At 41.2% G+C, this 18,390-nt stretch overlaps 2 protein-coding genes across 4 annotated transcripts in view; one reads left to right on the forward strand and one right to left on the reverse strand.

Moving 5' to 3' along the window:
- The window catches only part of stim2b (stromal interaction molecule 2b), a 44,533-nt gene extending 32,665 nt beyond the window's left edge, over positions 1-11,868 (forward strand). Inside the window, exons 3-12 of one of the 3 annotated variants that reach the window (XM_034136901.1) lie at positions 565-676; positions 3,820-3,931; positions 5,140-5,255; positions 5,377-5,554; positions 6,096-6,273; positions 6,665-6,826; positions 7,249-7,349; positions 8,019-8,257; positions 8,523-8,767; positions 9,570-11,868. In XM_034136901.1, the coding sequence (XP_033992792.1) occupies positions 565-676; positions 3,820-3,931; positions 5,140-5,255; positions 5,377-5,554; positions 6,096-6,273; positions 6,665-6,826; positions 7,249-7,349; positions 8,019-8,257; positions 8,523-8,767; positions 9,570-10,199 (2,073 nt within the window). In that variant the 3' untranslated portion in view covers positions 10,200-11,868. The remainder of the gene's footprint in view (positions 1-564; positions 677-3,819; positions 3,932-5,139; positions 5,256-5,376; positions 5,555-6,095; positions 6,274-6,664; positions 6,827-7,248; positions 7,350-8,018; positions 8,258-8,522; positions 8,768-9,569) is intronic. The other 2 variants (XM_034136903.1, XM_034136902.1) reach the window with 2 other exon arrangements.
- Positions 11,869-13,134: 1,266 nt separating this feature from the next.
- zpax4 (zona pellucida protein AX 4) lies at positions 13,135-17,842 on the reverse strand. The gene is made up of 18 exons (XM_034136951.1): positions 17,697-17,842; positions 17,547-17,602; positions 17,382-17,471; positions 17,041-17,168; positions 16,825-16,965; positions 16,681-16,749; positions 16,018-16,188; positions 15,849-15,945; positions 15,546-15,754; positions 14,969-15,325; positions 14,762-14,876; positions 14,459-14,664; positions 14,262-14,379; positions 14,017-14,189; positions 13,834-13,919; positions 13,629-13,747; positions 13,335-13,544; positions 13,135-13,258 (listed from the first exon to the last, which is right to left on the reverse strand). Exons 1-18 carry the CDS (start codon positions 17,717-17,719, stop codon positions 13,227-13,229), a joined length of 2,400 nt encoding a protein of 799 aa, XP_033992842.1. The 5' UTR covers positions 17,720-17,842; the 3' UTR covers positions 13,135-13,226.
- Positions 17,843-18,390: the final 548 nt, after the last annotated feature.

The following is an 18,390-nucleotide window of genomic DNA, read 5'->3' on the forward strand; positions in this document are numbered from 1 at the left end:
ACACACACACACACACACACACACACACACACACACACAAGTACGCACACACACACACCCAGGTGGAAGTGGTGCCTCCACCATGGGTCTCCTTCTCTTTTCAAAGTCCCTAAAAGGAAGAAAAGTGAGCAAAAAGAAAGTGTGTGTGTCTGTGTGTGTGTGTGTGTGATCCAAAGCCAGACTTTAAGGCAAAGCCAACTCTCTGCAGCTCTCTGTCAAACCCACACATGGACACACACATAAACACACACACACACACACACACACACACACACACACACATACACACACACACCCACACACAGTTATTTATCTTCTCATGTTAAAAGGCTGTAAACCGATGGTGGGGTTTGAGCTATAGCTTTCTCTGAAGGGCATTTGGTTCTGAGCTACCAAAGGAGGACACACACACACACACACACACACACACACACACACACACACACACACAACCACCCACACACAGTTCTTTCTCTTCTCATGTTAAAAGCCTGTAATCCGACACAGCTACAGGTGATCTGAAAAGCTCAGGAAACTCAATTCTGTTTCCCTTTTTTCCCCTAGTTTATAATAGAAGACATGAAACAGCAGCAGACCAACAAGCACAGCAACCTGCACCGTGAGGACCAGCACATCACCGTGGAGGAGCTGTGGAAGGGCTGGAAGGCCTCCGAAGGTAAACCAAGAGTCACTGCCCCAAGGTCACAGACACATTTAGTGCTCCAGTCGAAAGGACAACATACCTGGGAGTGAGTCAGAGAAGGATTGTTTTATTTTATTTGTTCACTCCTAAAGAGAGATGGATAAACACAGATGTTATGCCCTTGCTTTAAAATATCCCAGACTGTCTCTGCGATGGAGATAACAGGGACAAATCACATGGGTATGAATAGATATCAACTATTTTCTACTCTCTCTCCTTGATAGATCTTAGATCACTTGGTGCTATCACGGCTGCAATACTTACAAATAACATTATACACATTACTTTACGATGAAGCATAACAAAGTGCCTAAGTCAGGGGTGTCAAACTCAAGGCCCGGGGGCCAAATCCGGCCCGTGACTTCATCTTCTGTGGCCACACAAGAGCTTGCAAAGAATATTATATGTTTATTATACGGTTACATGATGATTTACAGAAGCACGTTGCCCATAAACATGTCCCACAATGCATCTCAAATTAGACTTTTTTTCTCAGAATTTGACTTTTCTTCTTCTAAATATGCTTTTTTTCTTAGAATGTGCCCTTTCCTCAGAATTTGACTCTTTTTTTTAAATGTCACTTCCTTTTTTTAAATGTCACTTATTTTTTTTGATTTTGACTTTTTTCCCAGAATTTGGCTTTTCTTTTAAAATCATTTTGTGACATTCTCACTGAAGAGACTTGTAATTATTTGCCCCAGACTTCTGCTTTCAGACATAGTTAATTATGAAGTTATTACCCTATCTGATAATAATCCAATGCAGAGGCAATCATGTAATATAATACATTATTTTATATATATATATTTATATTGTCTTAAAGTTGCAACCGGCCCTTTGAGTGCAGCCCTAATGCTGATGTGGCCCGCGATTAAATTGAGTTTGACACCCCTGGCCTAAATGATTAGATACAAGAGAAGAAAAGATTGAATAATAATAATACAAAATATAAATAAATGTATACAAAGCTTTTTTTATTTAATGGAGACAAGATAATACAAAGTAGAATAATAACAAAAACACAAATAAATTATTATCTGTCCAATTTTTGTTACTTTTTTTTTTTTTTTTTATAGGAAAATGAAATAATTGCAAATATTTCCAAAAATCTATAAATTATTTTTGTATTAATAGATAAAATAAATGGGAAAGTAAAACAATAACAAATACATACATTACTGTTTACATTATTATTAAGGAGAAAATAAAACTGAAAAATTAAATAATTACAAATGAATTAATTCATAATCAAATGAATAATATTACATGACATGTTACTTGTTAGACGCTTTTATCCAAAGCGACTTACATACTCAATACTGTGGACAATCCCCACAGGAGCAATTTGGGGTGAAGTGTCTTGCCCAGGGACACAACGACATGCTGACTGCAGTGGGTTTTGAACCAACGCACTAGCCCACTGCGCCACAGCCTCCCTCCCTAATATCAGCATTGTCTAACATCAATGTGTGGTTCCTTCCCTAGGCTGCACAATAAGCAGGAGACAGACTTCCCTATATAAATATAACATGTGACACAGGGGTGGTTTCTCATAAGAGCAGCGAGTCACCGTCGTAATGTAGAAGTTACATCTCATCCAATTCTCTGGGAAACTCATTGACTTCTGCTTTAAGGGCTCCAGGAAAAGTGAACCACGATGAGCGCACTCGAGAGACTATTTACCTTTTAATGAAGTGTTGGTGAGAGAAAGGACTAAAAGTACGCAAACACTCAGTTATGGTTAAAGGGCTGTATTTATTTTATTTTGTTACGCAGCTCAGGGGCAATTTAAATTTTGATCACACTAACATTTGTAATCATATCATTTCAACTCATTTAAAGAGCTCCACTTCCTCTTCCTCTTCTCATATTTAAATGTCTGAGGGGAAGGTACAGCATTTAACCCAAAGTACTCTTTTTAGTTTATCTTCAAACTCCCCCCCCCCCCCGCACGCAGTCTGTCACTCTCAGCCTGTACGTGCCAATATTTGTTCATCACTCTGAAAATATGTCAGGAGCTATGTGGCTGCCCAACAGGTTTTTCAACATGCTTCATAGTGCGTTTTTTTTACAATATGCATTTTCTTTTCTCAGTTGTTACCGCTCTGGCTCAAAGGAAGCAACGTGAAAGTTGGATCAATCTAATTTTCACTATAAGAATGTCAAAATCGTTAAAGGAACAAGAAAAAAAAAATCGTGATTGAATATATACTTTCTACGTGCTCCCACAAGTGTTACAAATACTGAAAAAAGAAGACTCCACGTGTTATACATATCTTACTTTTTAAATGTTTACAACTATGAATTACAACCTCTCTTGTCCCCTTCTCTCTGCTCAGTGTAAACAATCTGCAAAGTGTCCCTAAGTTATTATCAAGTCTCCCAGTTGCGCCATGACGTACAGGTTTTGGTAAATATTGAATAGCCATTATGATATTTTACTTATTTTCTTTAAATAGAAATATTATAATTTTCAGCATTTAATTTTTTTGATTAATTAATAAAAAAAAAATTTTTAAACAGTCCTGTTCAACTTGAACAGATTTGGTAAATAGTGTAATAATTGAAGCAGTTCCATAATCTGTATTAATGTCAAGATCTTTGCACAATAACTTAAAATAAAGCATTTGTTTGAAGTAATAGTGGTTTAAGGGGAGGTTGAGAAAATTGAAAACACGACAGCAGTAAAGACTCATGGATCTTTTTTAAATGTTATTCATGCTAACTATTAACACCATGCTCAAGCCCTAAATCTAACCTTTTATATGACCCTGCTAACGCTACATCGAAACATTTAAACAACATGTTTTTACTCTGTACATTTCAAAACCAATCCATGCAGAGTTGTGGGGTTCACAAGCGGTCTTTGTGTTGGTAATGGTTTCATAACAGAGTGATTTCCCTGGGCGATATTAGTTAAAAAAACAAAGTTAAGTGTATAAATGTGTGTCGCAGAACTTGTTTATCCTGTAAATTTATCTGTTTAGATAGTGGTCGCATGGACTTTTGCTTATTGTATCTGCACTTTTATTAAAGTAAAGGACCTTCCTGTTGATAAAAGCGTCAGCTAACAGTAACCGAATGTCGTCCATTTCTCTCTTTTCTCTCCTCTTCAGTCCACAACTGGACGGTGGATCACGCGGTGGAGTGGCTGAAGGAGTCCGTGGAGCTGCCGCAGTACGAGAGGCACTTCCGGGACTTCAGAGTCACGGGGAACACTTTACCTCGGTTTGTACCACTCACAAAGTGTCACACACCTCATGGCTCACAGGAGCTGAGCGTTCATTCTCTCCTTCAGTAACGCCCGTAATGAAATCAACACTCATACATATCTTTATGGCAGATGTTGCGAGGGCTTCATGTCATTTCTCTGCCTCTAATTAAGATGTTGGTGAGCAGTAAAGTGTGTTTAGGAGCACTTATTACCATTATGGTCTTTATTACAATACACAAAGGCACCTTCAGTTTGCTTTACTCTGTTTAATGCTGCCCACTGCTGGACATAAAAGGCAACACAGTGGGAAAAAGTTGAATATTTGACCTGTGTAGCTAATCATATCACATTTTAGTATTTTAAAAACACTCATATATCCAATACTCCCAGTTGATATGGAACCGTTAACAAGTAACTAAGTCATCCCAGAGCCGACACTGGGACACTTGTGGAATGTGACTCGCTGCAAGGGGGGGGGGAGTTGGGGTTATTAAAGGGGTCTCATGTTTCGCCACTGGGCTGATGAGCGCTGACTCATGAAGTGATGTCACTGCGAGGGGCTTCAGTTTCCACAGGCTGCCATGTTGTCTGAGCCTTTAAGATGGTGGTGGTGGGGCTTCGATATATTCACACTGGCTCTGTTAATGCTGGAGGTTTGTGTGTGATACAGTACGTGCTGCACAAATATTCAACAATGTCAGTTCCAAGAAGTGACTTTAACCTACAGTTCTGTATTCTGCAGCAACAAATATGAAGCATCTCCTGAAAATTCAACGCGGGCAAATTCAAAACTGACGAGTAAATGATCCATTCAAGCAGTTTTCCCTGGGTCCCAATTAGTTTTTCAACTTGAACAGATTTGGTAAATAGTGTAATAATTGAAGCAGTTCCATAATCTGTATGAATGTCAAGATCTTTGAACAATAACTTAAAATAAAGCATTTGTTTGAAGTAATAGTGGTTTAAGGGGTGGTTGAGAAAATTGAAAACACGACAGCAGTAAAGACTCATGGATCTTTTTTAAATGTTATTCATGCTAACTATTAACACCATGCTCAAGCCCTAAATCTAACCTTTTATATGACCCTGCTAACGCTACATCGAAACATTTAAACAACATGTTTTTACTCTGTACATTTCAAAACCAATACACACTGGAGTCTGACTGTGTGGAAAGGAACTCGGTTTTCAATGCTGATTTTTCTCCCTCTCCATATTTCAGAATGGCGGCAAATGAACCGTCGTTTATGTCGATGCAGTTGAAGATATTAGACCAGCGGCATAAACAAAAGCTTAATCTAAAGGCACTAGACGCGGTGCTTTTCGGCCCTCCTCTACGTAAGTATTTCAATGAAACATGAAAAACCATCTTTACTAGGGTCATGTGTTGGCCCACACTCTCAGTTTTTGAAGCCAGAACAATTCAATAACCGCGTCTCCTTTCTCCCTCTCTCTGCAGGTCCGCAACACAACTGGTTGAAAGACTTTGTCCTGATGGTTTCCATAGTGATAGGTGTCGGGGGCTGCTGGTTCGCCTACGTGCAGAACAAGTCCAGCAAGGTGCACATCTCTCAGATGATGAAGGATCTGGAGAGTCTGCAAAACGCTGAGCAGAGCCTCATGGACCTGCAGAGCCGGTGAGAGAAGAGAAGGAGATGTACACACACAAAAAAATAGACCTTAGATATCACTTTCGTAGCTTGTCCATCCTGGTGCGTGTTAAAATGTCTTGTGCTTTTGGATTAACTTAAAAATATATAAAAAAAGATGATATGGATATATGATAATGATAATAACAATAATTATAATTCTAAATACTATAATAATTATAATGACTATTATCATAATTATCAAAGTTTACATGAAAATAGGATGAGAAATTAAACTGTCTTGTTATCTGAACATGGACTTGTAGGATTTTATTTTATTTTATTTACTTTATTATTATTTAATTTTCACCCTGGAAATGTGTGTATGTATGTATAAGTGTACATATGTAAGTATATATAGCATTTTGAATAGGATTTTTTTTCTTTATCCTCCAACTGGATGACTAACGGGTGGGCTACCTCTGTATAAACTATGCTTTCTGCCCTCCCGCTTCTACTCAGTTTGTTTGTTTCTCGGATGTATAAACTGTCTAAATAAAAAAAAAAAAAACAACCTCTCATCTCCCAGGCTGGAGAAGGCGCAGGAGGAGAACCGGACGGTGGCCGTGGAGAAGCAGACCCTGGAGCAGAAGATGCGAGATGAGATCAACGGCGCAAAGACGGAGGCTCACCGGCTGCGAGAGCTGAGGGAGGGCGCCGAGTGTGAACTCAGCCGGCTGAAATACGCCGAGGAAGAGCTAGTACAGGTAGCACCTCCCACACAAACACATTCTAATCATTCATTATTCAAATCAAATGCAGGGTATTTACATATTCACCTCAAAAGGCCAGTGTATTCGACGCAGACACATCACTGCTGCTAAAAAGCCTTGAAATGAAAAGATAATCTGGTATTTTTCTTGTTAAATGAAAAAAAGAAATCACTACTTTCACTTTCATATAGCATAAAATATATACTAACATATCTTAGAGTTCCTGAGCCAGGATTGGACTCATTTTCTCGTAACAATGTACATCTAAAGGTATTCTGATTCTGATCAATTCCCCCTAACTTACAGCATTTCAGGATGTTTTTAAATGATGTGCAGTGAACATAACCCGAGCTGGACCCTGATGTATCGCGTTCCTCCTCCGTAGGTTCGAAAGGCCCTGAAGCGAGCGGAGAAGGAGATGCACTCGGAGCGCTCGGTGCCCGAAGCTCTGCAGAAGTGGCTCCAGCTCACACACGAGGTGGAAGTCCAGTACTACAACATCAAGAAACAGAGCGCTGAGTTCCAGCTCTCCGTCGCCAAAGAAGAGGTAACCTCATATATTTATACACAGATTGTGAACATGTGATGTGGACATAACTCACTCACTGTATTTGGATTGTGGATTGAATGATGTGGAATTTTAAAAGATTAGCTTACATTAGATTTGTCTTTCTGCTAAGAGACTTTTAATGTCCTGGGTGTTGTCTGGCAGGAGACAAACGAATCAAAAGCTGCCAAAATACAGACTTTTTATGCAGCCTTTCCCAAGCTAAAGTACACAGTCTTGTTCATCTCTTGAAAGAGCAGTAAATCAGAGGCTCAGTCTGCTCTCTGGGAGACGAGCTGTATTGTTTAGAAGCTGTGTAAAGCAGAAAGGCTGGCCTTACCAACTAATTATGGCCAGAAATTAGTTTATTTTTAGACGAGCTGAAATAAGTCTTCTCTGTGTTGTGTGTTTCTGAACCTCAGGCAGAGAAAATCAAGAAGAAAAGAGGGTCTGTGTTTGGAACCCTCCATGTAGCCCACAGCTCATCACTGGATGAGGTGGACCACAAGATACTAGAAGCAAAGTAAGAAGCTCACACACACACACACACACACACACACACACACACACGCACACGCACACGCACACAGTAGCTGGAGGTCAACAATGTGTGCAACCTAACAGGAGGATTTATTGTCCGTTGCAATAATGTCAACAAATGACAGTACTTATTGATATGACATATTATAGGGAAGGTCATGTTGAATACAATGTCAAGCAAGGTTTAGTCAATAATAATAAGATTCAGCAGCTGTAGTATTATCTGCGGTATATATTACTTAGCATGTACTGTATGTGCTACTCCTATTTATCTGATACTGTAAATAAAGCCTTTACTAACTGTACTATGTTCATGCACACATCTGATTTTATTACATTTCTGAGGTAGACACCCCAACTTTTATTCTAGATATGTTTGATCAATTCAGAAGGCTTGTATAATTCAGGCTGAGATAAAGAATTCCTTTGTTTTCAAAAGCCAAAAGGGAATGAAAAAATGTATAAAGGGAATAAAGTGAAACCCCCTGCATGCCAATATCGTAATATAACCAGCAGGCTTGTGTGCCCAAACCCTCCTGACAAATCAAAGCAAACTAAGCTTCTTACTGGCTCTGAAACCCAATGTCTCTATCACTCTAATATCTGCCAGGTTAAATAAACGTACCCTCCTCTCTCCATTGTGTTTTTTTAGGAAATCCCTGTCGGAGGTGACGGCGTGCCTCAGGGAGCGTCTGCACCGCTGGCAGCAGATCGAGAAGCTCTGCAACTTCCCCGTGGTCAACAACTCGGGGCTGCCCAGCCTGACGGCCAGCCTCTACTCCGACCACAGCTGGGTGGTCATGCCCAGAGTCTCCGTGCCCCCCTACCCCATCGCAGGAGGGGTGGACGACCTGGACGAGGACACGCCTCCCATCATTCCGCAGTTCACTAGTGAGTAGGAGAACGGAGGAGTTTACGACATGCGTTAAAAGCGGTGTACAGTGCAAGAAATCATATTGCAAGCTATGTTATTATTTATTCTACTATTCCAACAATTATTAATTTATTATAGTTATTATCATTATCATATATCCATATAAATGACTTCATATTGTTTCATAGTACATCCCCTTGCTTAATTTTATAGTGGAAAAATTAATTATAACACCCCGTTTCCTCCCCCTCTCCCCCCCCCCCCCCCCCCCCCCCCCCCCAGCGGCCACGTTGATCCGGCCCTCTCTGACCCGCAGCAGCAGCCTGTGCCGGTCCCGCCGCAGCCTGCTGAGCTCCCCCCAGTCCTCGCTGATGTCCCCGGACCCCGACCTGCTCTCCATGGCCAGCTCGTCCCTCTCCTATCGCTCCGAGGCCGACGACGAACATATCATGTTCAGCTCGGATAGGAGGGGGTATGTAGCGGTGGCCGGGACGCCGCGGAATGGCTTTACAGTTTGGACTCACAGGTGTTTAATCCAGACTTTCTCACTGATGCTTTCACGATGCATGAATCTCCTCCTGTGTGATGTTTCAATGTCTAACTCATATATCTCATTACTTAGATCTTGTGTCCACTTTAATTCATGACGAATAGTAACTAATGAAAACACGTAAAAAATAAATAAAAATATGAGATTAAAAATATATGTATCGGCAGCATACAATTTTATTTCTTATGTAATGAGAAGCTCTTGTAAATTGATGCCAAAACTAGCTAATGTAGGACGCGTTGAAGAAAAGTTGTGGCCGTTAATATTACATGAAGCATTAATGGTACATTTTAATTTCTATTGCCTGCAAACAATCCCACAATTGTTGGTACTTTCTGACACATGGTGAGATTTGCCTGATTGCTTCTGGGCCTCTAATTGTTTGTAGTAATTTCATTAAGCAAAATGTTATCATGCAAGTATAATAAAGATTAAAATAAACCTGTTAATAGTGGATTTACATATATGGCCCCTCACAAAAAATGCCCTGAAATTGTAACTTCTCCTTCCATTTATAATGTGCTTACATTTGACAAATTCCCTTTTTAAAAAGTGAATTTATATTACCAAAACCAGTTGAAATGAAATGAGCCAGTTGAATTTGAATGATTTTTTAAAATATAGATTTTGCTCTTTAGTGAGCTGTAAAAAATCCCCACATTATGGAGGGTACCGCTAACCTCCATGGCAAATCATATACTTTAAAAAAACTTAAAAGTGCCAGAAAGAAAAATCTATTTCCGTTTTTTATGTATGACACTATTTTCTCCCCCCCCCCCCACCCCAGGGACCCCAGGGACCCCTCTCAGGAGTGCTGCTCCGACACAGACTCTCTCGGCTCCTCCATGAGCCGCAAGCAGCTGCACAACCCCTGCACGCCGGGCTCGGAGACCCCGTACCGCAAGATCTCCCGCGAGGAGCTGCTGCTGTTCGCCCAGAGGGAGAACATGGAGCTGCCCGCCTCCACCCACACCCCCCACACCCCCAGCAGCAGCAGCAGCAGCAGCCTCAGGGACTCCACGCCTCCTCCTCTGCCCCACCAGGCCAGCACCCCCTCCGGCTCCCCCTCCCCGGCCCTGGAGCACCACCCGTTCCCCCACAGAGGCTCGCCAGACATCACCCGCTCCATCCCAGAGTCCCAGAGCATGACCTTCTCCCAGGGGAACGCCACCTCTCCCACGGGCAAAGGAATGTACAACGGCATCCTGGAGAAGTCCTACAGCTACAGCCAGCTGCCCGCCAGCATGCTGCCCAACAAGGGCCGCAACCCCTCCCTCACCTCCCTGGACTCAGGCGTGGGACGGGAGTACAAGCTCCAGAGCACCTCCTCCCAGGACTCCAGCGACAATGGAGAGAAAATCAAGCGCTCCTCCTCTAAAATCAAAAGCTTATTTAAGAAGAAGAAATAAAACTTGAGATAGCGAGAGAAAGAAATCAAATATAAAGAGTCGTTTTAGCCCCAATACTAAAAAAAACAAAAAAAATGGACATCACTGTAAGCTAAAACATCTTCTCTGGTATTTTCTTCTTTTTGTCGTCAAAGATGGAATGTAGCTCAGTCTGGGTGCCTTAAAACGCCTCGGACTGGTAGCCTTATTTTTCAATAATGCCTTTTTATTTAGTTCACTCATAGCCTCACAGGAAAACCTGCAAGGGCCGAGGAAAGGTCAAGGAAAGGTCAAGGAAAGTTCAACGGTCACGATAGTTGTCGTCCAGACAGCGTAAACACATGACCTGCTCGCTATTCGTTTTGGTGTGAACCAAAAAGTGTGTAAGGGTCTAAAGGTGCAGTCCATCTGTATTGTTTAGCACAGGATGATGTTCCTACTGGAAGTACTTTAATCACACTTCCAGTAGGAACAGCGTCACATTACATTACATGTGAACTTACTCAATACTGTGGGCAATATGTCATCATCAGAAAAAAGGTCTTCTTTCTTTTAAGATTACCAACTCCTCCTCCCCGCTCAGATTATGGATTGCATTTTACGAAGTGTTTGAGTCCTAAACTCACGTACTTGAAAATAAATCCTGCTAAAAGTTTGTTGCACTACTGCTTTCCTGGTATTTTAGGAAAGCGCCGCTGCTTGCGGAGTACATATTGAATAAAGTTATAGAGATGAGGAAGCCATGGGCAACGGCAGTGGAGAGGCAGCACATAACGCCAGAGACAAAACTATCTGACGCTTCTTCAATGCCACTGCTCATGGATGTCTCAATATATATAAATATATATATACTTTGTTTTCACATGATTATGTTCTTATAGATGTTTTTAAATAGATTTTTATTGGCGGGGGGTTCCTACTGTATGAACTGATCTTTACCGAGGAGAGTTTATTGAATATGCAGATTTAACCCGCACCAGTCATTTTACCTATAATCTATCTGTCCCTTTTTACTTGATTAACTGTGTCCTGTAGCAATACCAATTTCAATCTTTGTCTTAAATACATTGTCCCCCCTTTAAAATGTGGTGTCACTACCAGATTTCTTTTGCGGTTGGAGTGCCATATTCATATTTAAGGAGACCTGAGTGGTGCCAGGAAGTCAGTCTCCACTGTACGTTTGTTTCCAGGATACAAAAAAAAAACACTAAGGATTGTCTGTTTGAAAAAGGAACTATTTGATCCAAATGTCATTGACACACCGCCCCCCCATCCCACACTAAGCTCGAAGCCGACCCATGCAATACGGTCCCTGTTCCTTTTCCCCTCCTCCTGGGCCTGCACCGAGCGCACTGATGTCAAAAGCTCCTGCTTCACACTGTGATTTCTGCCTCGTTTCCCCTTCATCCTGGACCTGGCTGCAGCTCAACACGACGGGGGGTCACGTCAAGAAAACGTGACACGATAAAATGATGCTGTGTACGAGGTGTGTCTGCGGGAGGCGAGGATCCTCTGTTTTTAGAAGAAAAAAAATATAGGAAAGTTGTGGCAAAACCACACAATGAAGGATACAAGACAGAACTGCAAGAGGAGGATATGAATGTTTACGAGACATTAGGGTTTTTTTGAGAACATTTTGTGTGTGAATATTTGTATACTGTAGAAGAATTAATTAAAAAAAATGGAGGCATTGGAGATGTTTCAGAGTCATGCTTACCGAGGCTGATTATTGTAGTTATTTAATTTCTAACTCAAGCAAATGCATCTACTTTCCGAAATCTCTAAACTTGAGGCTTGTTTTCTTACAGACTTGAGGGGGGAAACTAGGCACACTAGGAGGGGAGAGGGGACATCTGCTTGGTGATGAGGGTACTGTACAAAGCAACAAATGGCAGCCTTTCACACATGCAGCGATGGCCACATGGTGTCAGCAACGCACCGGAGGAGAGCTTCCATTTCAGCCAATAACTGACAGTGGATCTGTGTTCAAACCTGTTACAGATCAGTGCTACTCTTGTTCAACTGCTCAGGTATATTTATGGTTTTCATAAACACTCAACATATATTGTACCCCCACTACTCTTAAAAATTGGACTTCCTTCAAGCACAACACATTTTAATAACGCAGCAATCAAATCAAAATTATTTATATCGCCCAATATCACAAAACACATTTGTCTCAGTGGGCTTTGAAAGCTCCGACTCCAGATCTGGTTTTCCGGACTCTGGGAATGACTAAAGACCTGCAATGTTGGAGCGTAATGCCCTATAGAGGGACAAGAGGGGATTCAAAGATCTTTAAGGTATGATGGTGCCTTTCCATTTAGTGTTTTGTAGGTTAGAAGAAAAGCTTTGATTCTGGACTTTACTGGGAGTGACTTGGTATTCAATAAATACAATCCAGATATTAAACCCAGGTAATCCTACACACTTTTAACACAAGGGTTTATTTAGAAATTAGTCAAATGCATTCTCTGCTAAGCAATTAAAATGCCAAAAATTAAATCTGAAGCAAAAATTAAATGTTTAGTTTTAGCTTAATACTTGATCACCTGATGAACAAATGACATATACTGACATGTCATTTTCTGCCTGTTTTAGACATACTATACAATGTAAAAACATGCAACAAAAAAGTCATAGTATGTCAAAAATATCAGAACAATTTCGGTATAGTATGCCGAAATAAGGCGTAGTATAGTAGTAGTAGTATAGTACTGTGTGGAAAAAATGAAAACAAACGACAGTCAAAATAAGGCTCGTTATAGTATGTCGAAATAAGGCCGGAAACGACAATATATGTGTAAAAAAGAAAACGACATGTCGAAAATATGAGAAACTACCAAGTAGCCTATAGTATGTTGAATTTTGAAAAAAAAAAAGTCAGTGTTTTGTCGAAATAAGGCGTACTTATCATCTTTCAAAAATAATTAGTTTAGGAGTCGTTGACAGATATGCGACAAAGACAGCATTTTTAAGAAAACATCTTTATTAAATTCCAAAATGACCAATTAAAAAAAATTATACTTCCTTTAAATATCGGCAGCATTAATTTTTTTTCTGCAAGGGCTGTCGCACTCCTGTGAACAGAAAACAATTGTGAAATACTACACTTAAAATGGGAGATTTTTTATATGTATGGGTTAAAGCTCTCACCTTTACTCATAGCGTTGGCCAGATATCGGAACCTAGCGTTGGTCGGATATCGAAACCTAGTCACTTTGACATAGCGAGCAGGAGGGTGGAAGGCAGGCTTGTATGATGCTGTAGCTTGTCTTGTGGCAGCAAGCGTGGTTGTAGCAAGCGTGGTTGTAGCAAGCGTGGTTGTAAGAGCTGAAGTGGGTTGGATTGTGGGACTCTGCAGACCTAGCATTCAAAAAGAGAAATGCTTAAAATCGAATATGGGGAGTAATACCTGGTCACCTTGAGAAAGTGAACAAACTACTTTACCTGCTGCAGGATGTGTGGTATGGAGGAGGCTGCCGATTCCAGCTGCGTCGGACTCAAATCTGTGCACTGAGAAGAGTCGATGGAGACCAGACAGAGGATAGGTACACTGCATTGTCACCCTGCAAGAAAAGGCACATTCACCCACACATCAGATAGCAATTTCTGCCTTTAAAACAAATCAACAGACTAAAAAAGGGATACTTACCTTTCCGCAGCATTATCGGAAACAACCTTGAGGAACTTCTTGCTATAGAAAATCTCATTTTGATAAGTCACATTTTCACTGTTGAGCTGTAGGCAAAAGATGCAAATGGTGATACATTTAGTTTACGACATTCAGATGTTCCTTTTGTTGCCAGTGTCAAAGATACAAATATAGCAGCGGTACCTTGACTGCGGATCCACAGCTGTTGAGAGAGAAAGAGAACAGAGCCCTGCTGCCGTCTGTCTCTTTGGGGCCACAGTATTTGTCTCTCAGGTTGGTTCTAGCAGGATTGCCGCCATTTGGGATGGCCAGAGCCAAGTCAGCCACCACAGTCATCGTCCCATCAGTCGAACACGCTGTAGGAGAAGACCATCGAGTTATCCTCAATTCAGCTAAATCTTAAAATAAAAAAAGACACATGTTCTTACTAATGAGTTCTGTAGTGGAGAACGGACAAGTCTTGATCGTCGATCCCTGGACCTCTGATGTTTCAAGATCCCGCATGATGATTTCAAAAGTGCCAAAGAATCCCTTCAAGGATATGTTCTATAAAAACATATGCAGTTTAGTCATTGATCAATACAGCTGTCAAATAAAGAGCATTTGCTGCCACTCAGCTTCTCACCTTGTACTCGTAGCCGTGAGAGAAGAGCGGCACTTCAAGCAGCAGACTGTTGCTATCGTTGCTCATGATGTAGCCGTGCTGGTCTGCCAGCTCTGATGTCAGCAGGTCTGACTCGATAGTGATCTCCCACAGGTAGTCAAAAGGCTGGTGGTCCAGCTTGAAGCTGATGCCAGACTCCGTGCAGACCGCATCAAATTGCGGAGGAGCTGTTACAAGAAAATTGGTTAATCTGCTAGCCGCCATTACAAAAAGACGATTGAATTTTTTTTTTTTTTTTTAAAACTTATAACGGTATGGACTTACCCCCTGTGACCAATGCTACAACAGATTCCATTCGGTAATACAGATCGTTTTCAGGCAAAACTGTCAGTGTGTAGTTGATGTTGAGTATATAATGAACGGCAGCTGTTTTAGAGAGCTAGGAGACATAATACAATTCATTATGACTGAGCTCATGTCAAGCTGCAAAACTGGAGTCATCCCTTAAAAAATAAATAAAAAACACCTTACCTGTTGCAGGACGACAGGGTCTTCAAAAGGCACCTTCAGTTTGTAGCCATGAGTGTTGTTGGGATGAACAACTTTTGTGATGATGAAACTGCTTACGTTTAAGGGCACTGTAAATTCTTGTCCATTCAAATGAACAGCAGCCAACTGTACGTCTTCAGGGACGTCTCCGAGGTACACCGTGAACATGTTTTCTTCAAGAACAGTTTGGTTTTCAGCGAAGATGGGGCTTGGCAGCAGGGGAGTGGCCAAAGTCCTGAGGAAGCGGATCCTGGTTTCTACACGATCCTCATCCACCAGGATTTGTTCCAAGTAGAGATGATAGACATAAAACTCGTAGAGATCGTCATCCACAGCACTCTGAAGAAAATACATATCGTTTGTTAAGAAAAGTGAAATACAAATGTAGTTCGGATCCAGTTAGTAAGAGTTAAATGTTTTCCCTTTTGAGTATCTGTAATATCTCGAACCTTTGAGAACTACGAGTTTTATTTAGAGACCATGAATGTATCTGTTTACTTTAATTTAGTCTACAAACCCCAGTGTGTATCTATGCTCTTAGGTTTTTTTGATTTCTGACCTTCCTGTATCGTCCTTCAGCATTTTCGGGAATGCAGATCTGGATTGTGTTGTTCTGCTTCCCCACAATGTAGCCCCTCTCCTCTGCAACTGGCTGCGCAACAACTTCACCCTTGAGACCAACGTTGACTTGTTGGCCATCTAGATTTGGGTACAGCATCTCAGGAGTCTCCCACATCATGTAGCCGCTTTCATGATACAAGCCTTCATCTGTTAAGAGTACATCAGATTCATAGCTTTACTTTTCCAGCAAGTGGAACAAAATCCACAGCATAAAAAAATAATAATGTGTTTAAATACTGACCCATGGAGCAAGCAGCCACAAGGTCAACCAAGAGGACAATCCAGCTTTGTCTGGAGAATATAGTTGCATGTACTGCTTCTACTGGAACACCATTGAGCTGGAGAGAGCGCTACATTAGAAACTCTTATGCTCAGATTGACAAAATAGGCATTATTACCCAATGGTTTACCTCAGTGCTGAATGACTCCGGTTGTCCATACGGAGCACGAAATACCAGCCTTCCTTCAGTCAAGAGAAACACATATCCCCGCTTACGAGCGTCTGAGATGTTCATTGGCGGCAACTGCTCGTCAGCCGTCTGAAACATCACCTGCCAGTCTGAAGTGGTGGACCTATGAGCCTGGAAAGAGATTTTAAAAAGGTCCCCTATTATACAGTTTTTCATCAATATATTATAGGTCTCAGTATACAGACAAAACATGTCTCTGAAGTGTTTGGCTCGAAATACCAAACGGATAATTGTAGCATCCCATAATCCCCTCTTGTTTCAGCCCCGTTTCAAAAGTGCTGATTCTGTGTCTGTTACTTTAGATGAAAATAAGGAGCCACTCCCCACACCCCTCTGAGAGATATTTGCTTAAAAGGAGGAGATTCAGGTGATAAGGTGGGGGGTACCTTGGCTAATGGTTACACAAGCTAATAAATCATTTTGACATCATAGAGTGTTTATATAAATGGAGCAGGACAAAAAGTGAGCGAATATTTTTCCCTGAAACTTTCAGTATCTATTTACACAGAGGAGGATACATGTTTATGTATAAAAGACATGAAAAAGCCTTAAAACTGAGAGAGAGAAAAAAGGGAATTCTCCACAGAAAGAAATTAAACTTACAGGTTTGAGAGAATTCCAGTCATCCTTCTTTGTTCCAGAGGGACAGGTGACTTCACTCCTCACAGACACCTGGAAAGAAGTCATGATTAGTCACCATCTGAAAGACTGCATAAGTTATACAACCTCAGATGTAAACTAGCTTACCTCCATGTAGTTGGTCTCACAGGTAACCTCTCTGGGAGACCAGGGGAGAGATGGAAAACAGGTCTTGTTCAAGGGATAAGTCACCTCCTTTCCTTCTTGTGTCACATTTAGGTTGAAGTTGAATGTGAACATTTCATCATCCTAAAAAACAAGCAGAAAATTACAGGATGGCTAGCCTGCACAGTAAAATACATTTTCAATGCAATTTGTACACACTTTGTTCTGAGTTTGACAGCTGAAGTAAGAGGCCCGGAGCTCCACATGGCCTGGTAGAGGGAGAACATTGATACTGTAGCCACACTGTGCCGCATACTGCTGAGTGATGGCGTACGCACCGGTCTCACCTGGAATAAAAATAATCTCAATATTAACTCCCAACATCCTGAAAGTACAGGTATACAACTACCAGTGAATAATAAACTATTAAGGTCATGTTTTTCCTAAAGGTAAAAATGATGGTTCAATCAATTCAAGATGCTTGATGAACGTGCACTACTCATGTGGAAGAAGTTCCAACAATATCTGTGTTGGCCTAGATCAAGTTTTCCAGAACTTACCAACTGCCTCAAAGTGAGGTTCGTCCCCAGTGAAAGAGGGATCGACAGCCATCATGAAGTAACGATCATGACAATCCATACGAAGCACTCCTATGTGCACAAACAAGTTTAGGTCAACATATGAACAATATTAAATGCATGTCAATGGGTTGTTATTTTACTTACCATCTGGAATGCCAGCAGTCTCTGCTCTTGACCACAGAGACAGAAGTAAAGCGACACTGAAACAAGAGCAGAATGTCTCTGAATATAAAAAACCCAAATCAAACTTACTGTAGTGGTCCAGGCCTATATTTGACCTTAAAAACAACTTACCCAATGCAAAACCCAAAAGCCATAGCCACTGATGTGTCTGCAGTGTCTAAAGCTAGCTTAACTGCTAGCAAACTACACTTGCTAACCAAAACAAGCCTAAGTGAAACACTTGCTTGTTAAATCCTGGCCAAACTAGTCCTTTCTTCTACTGCCTGCAACAACACCTTTTATATTCTTTTTTCACCCATGAGGTTGAAGGGCAACACTAACCTCATCAGCTGCAACCTGTTGAGACATGATTGAGATTGTAATGAGCTACACCTGTGGCTGTGACGCTTGAGGGCCTCTGATTGGTCTTTTAAAAAACTCACTTATAAAAGCTTGTCTAGCTGTCAGCAGAAGGTTTTGCCTGTTTGGCCAGGGTATGCACCAAGCAAGTGCTTCACTTTAGCTTGTGGTTAGCAGGTGTAGTTTGCTAGCAGCTAAGCTAGCTTTAGACACCGCAGACATATCAGTGGCTATGGCTCTTGGGTTCGGTTTAAGGTAAGGTGCTTTCATTGAAATGTATAAGTTGTAAGTTGCTATCAGTGCATCATAAGTTTCCAATTTAGGCCTACAGTATATCTGCTTTGTGTGATCTTGCTTCTGTCCATGTGGGCAACTGCAAAATGTGACCAAATTCCCAAAGGTAAGAATGTAAATGTTTGCTTAGAAGCCTCGAGCTATTGGCAGATATATTCACACCTGTACTTGT

The sequence above is a fragment of the Trematomus bernacchii genome, unplaced genomic scaffold (assembly GCF_902827165.1).
Source record: "Trematomus bernacchii unplaced genomic scaffold, fTreBer1.1, whole genome shotgun sequence".
Classification (NCBI taxonomy): domain Eukaryota; kingdom Metazoa; phylum Chordata; class Actinopteri; order Perciformes; family Nototheniidae; genus Trematomus; species Trematomus bernacchii.

Excerpts from the sequence above, each read along its gene's own strand:
- zpax4 (XM_034136951.1), bottom strand. The coding sequence starts at position 17,719 with ATGGCTTTTGGGTTTTGCATTGG. Across the intron at positions 16,750-16,824 it reads GTGAGACCAACTACATGGAG|GTGTCTGTGAGGAGTGAAGT; the intron begins GTAAGCTAGTTT and ends ACTTCTTTCCAG. Across the intron at positions 13,545-13,628 it reads TACCACACATCCTGCAGCAG|GTCTGCAGAGTCCCACAATC; the intron begins GTAAAGTAGTTT and ends TTTGAATGCTAG.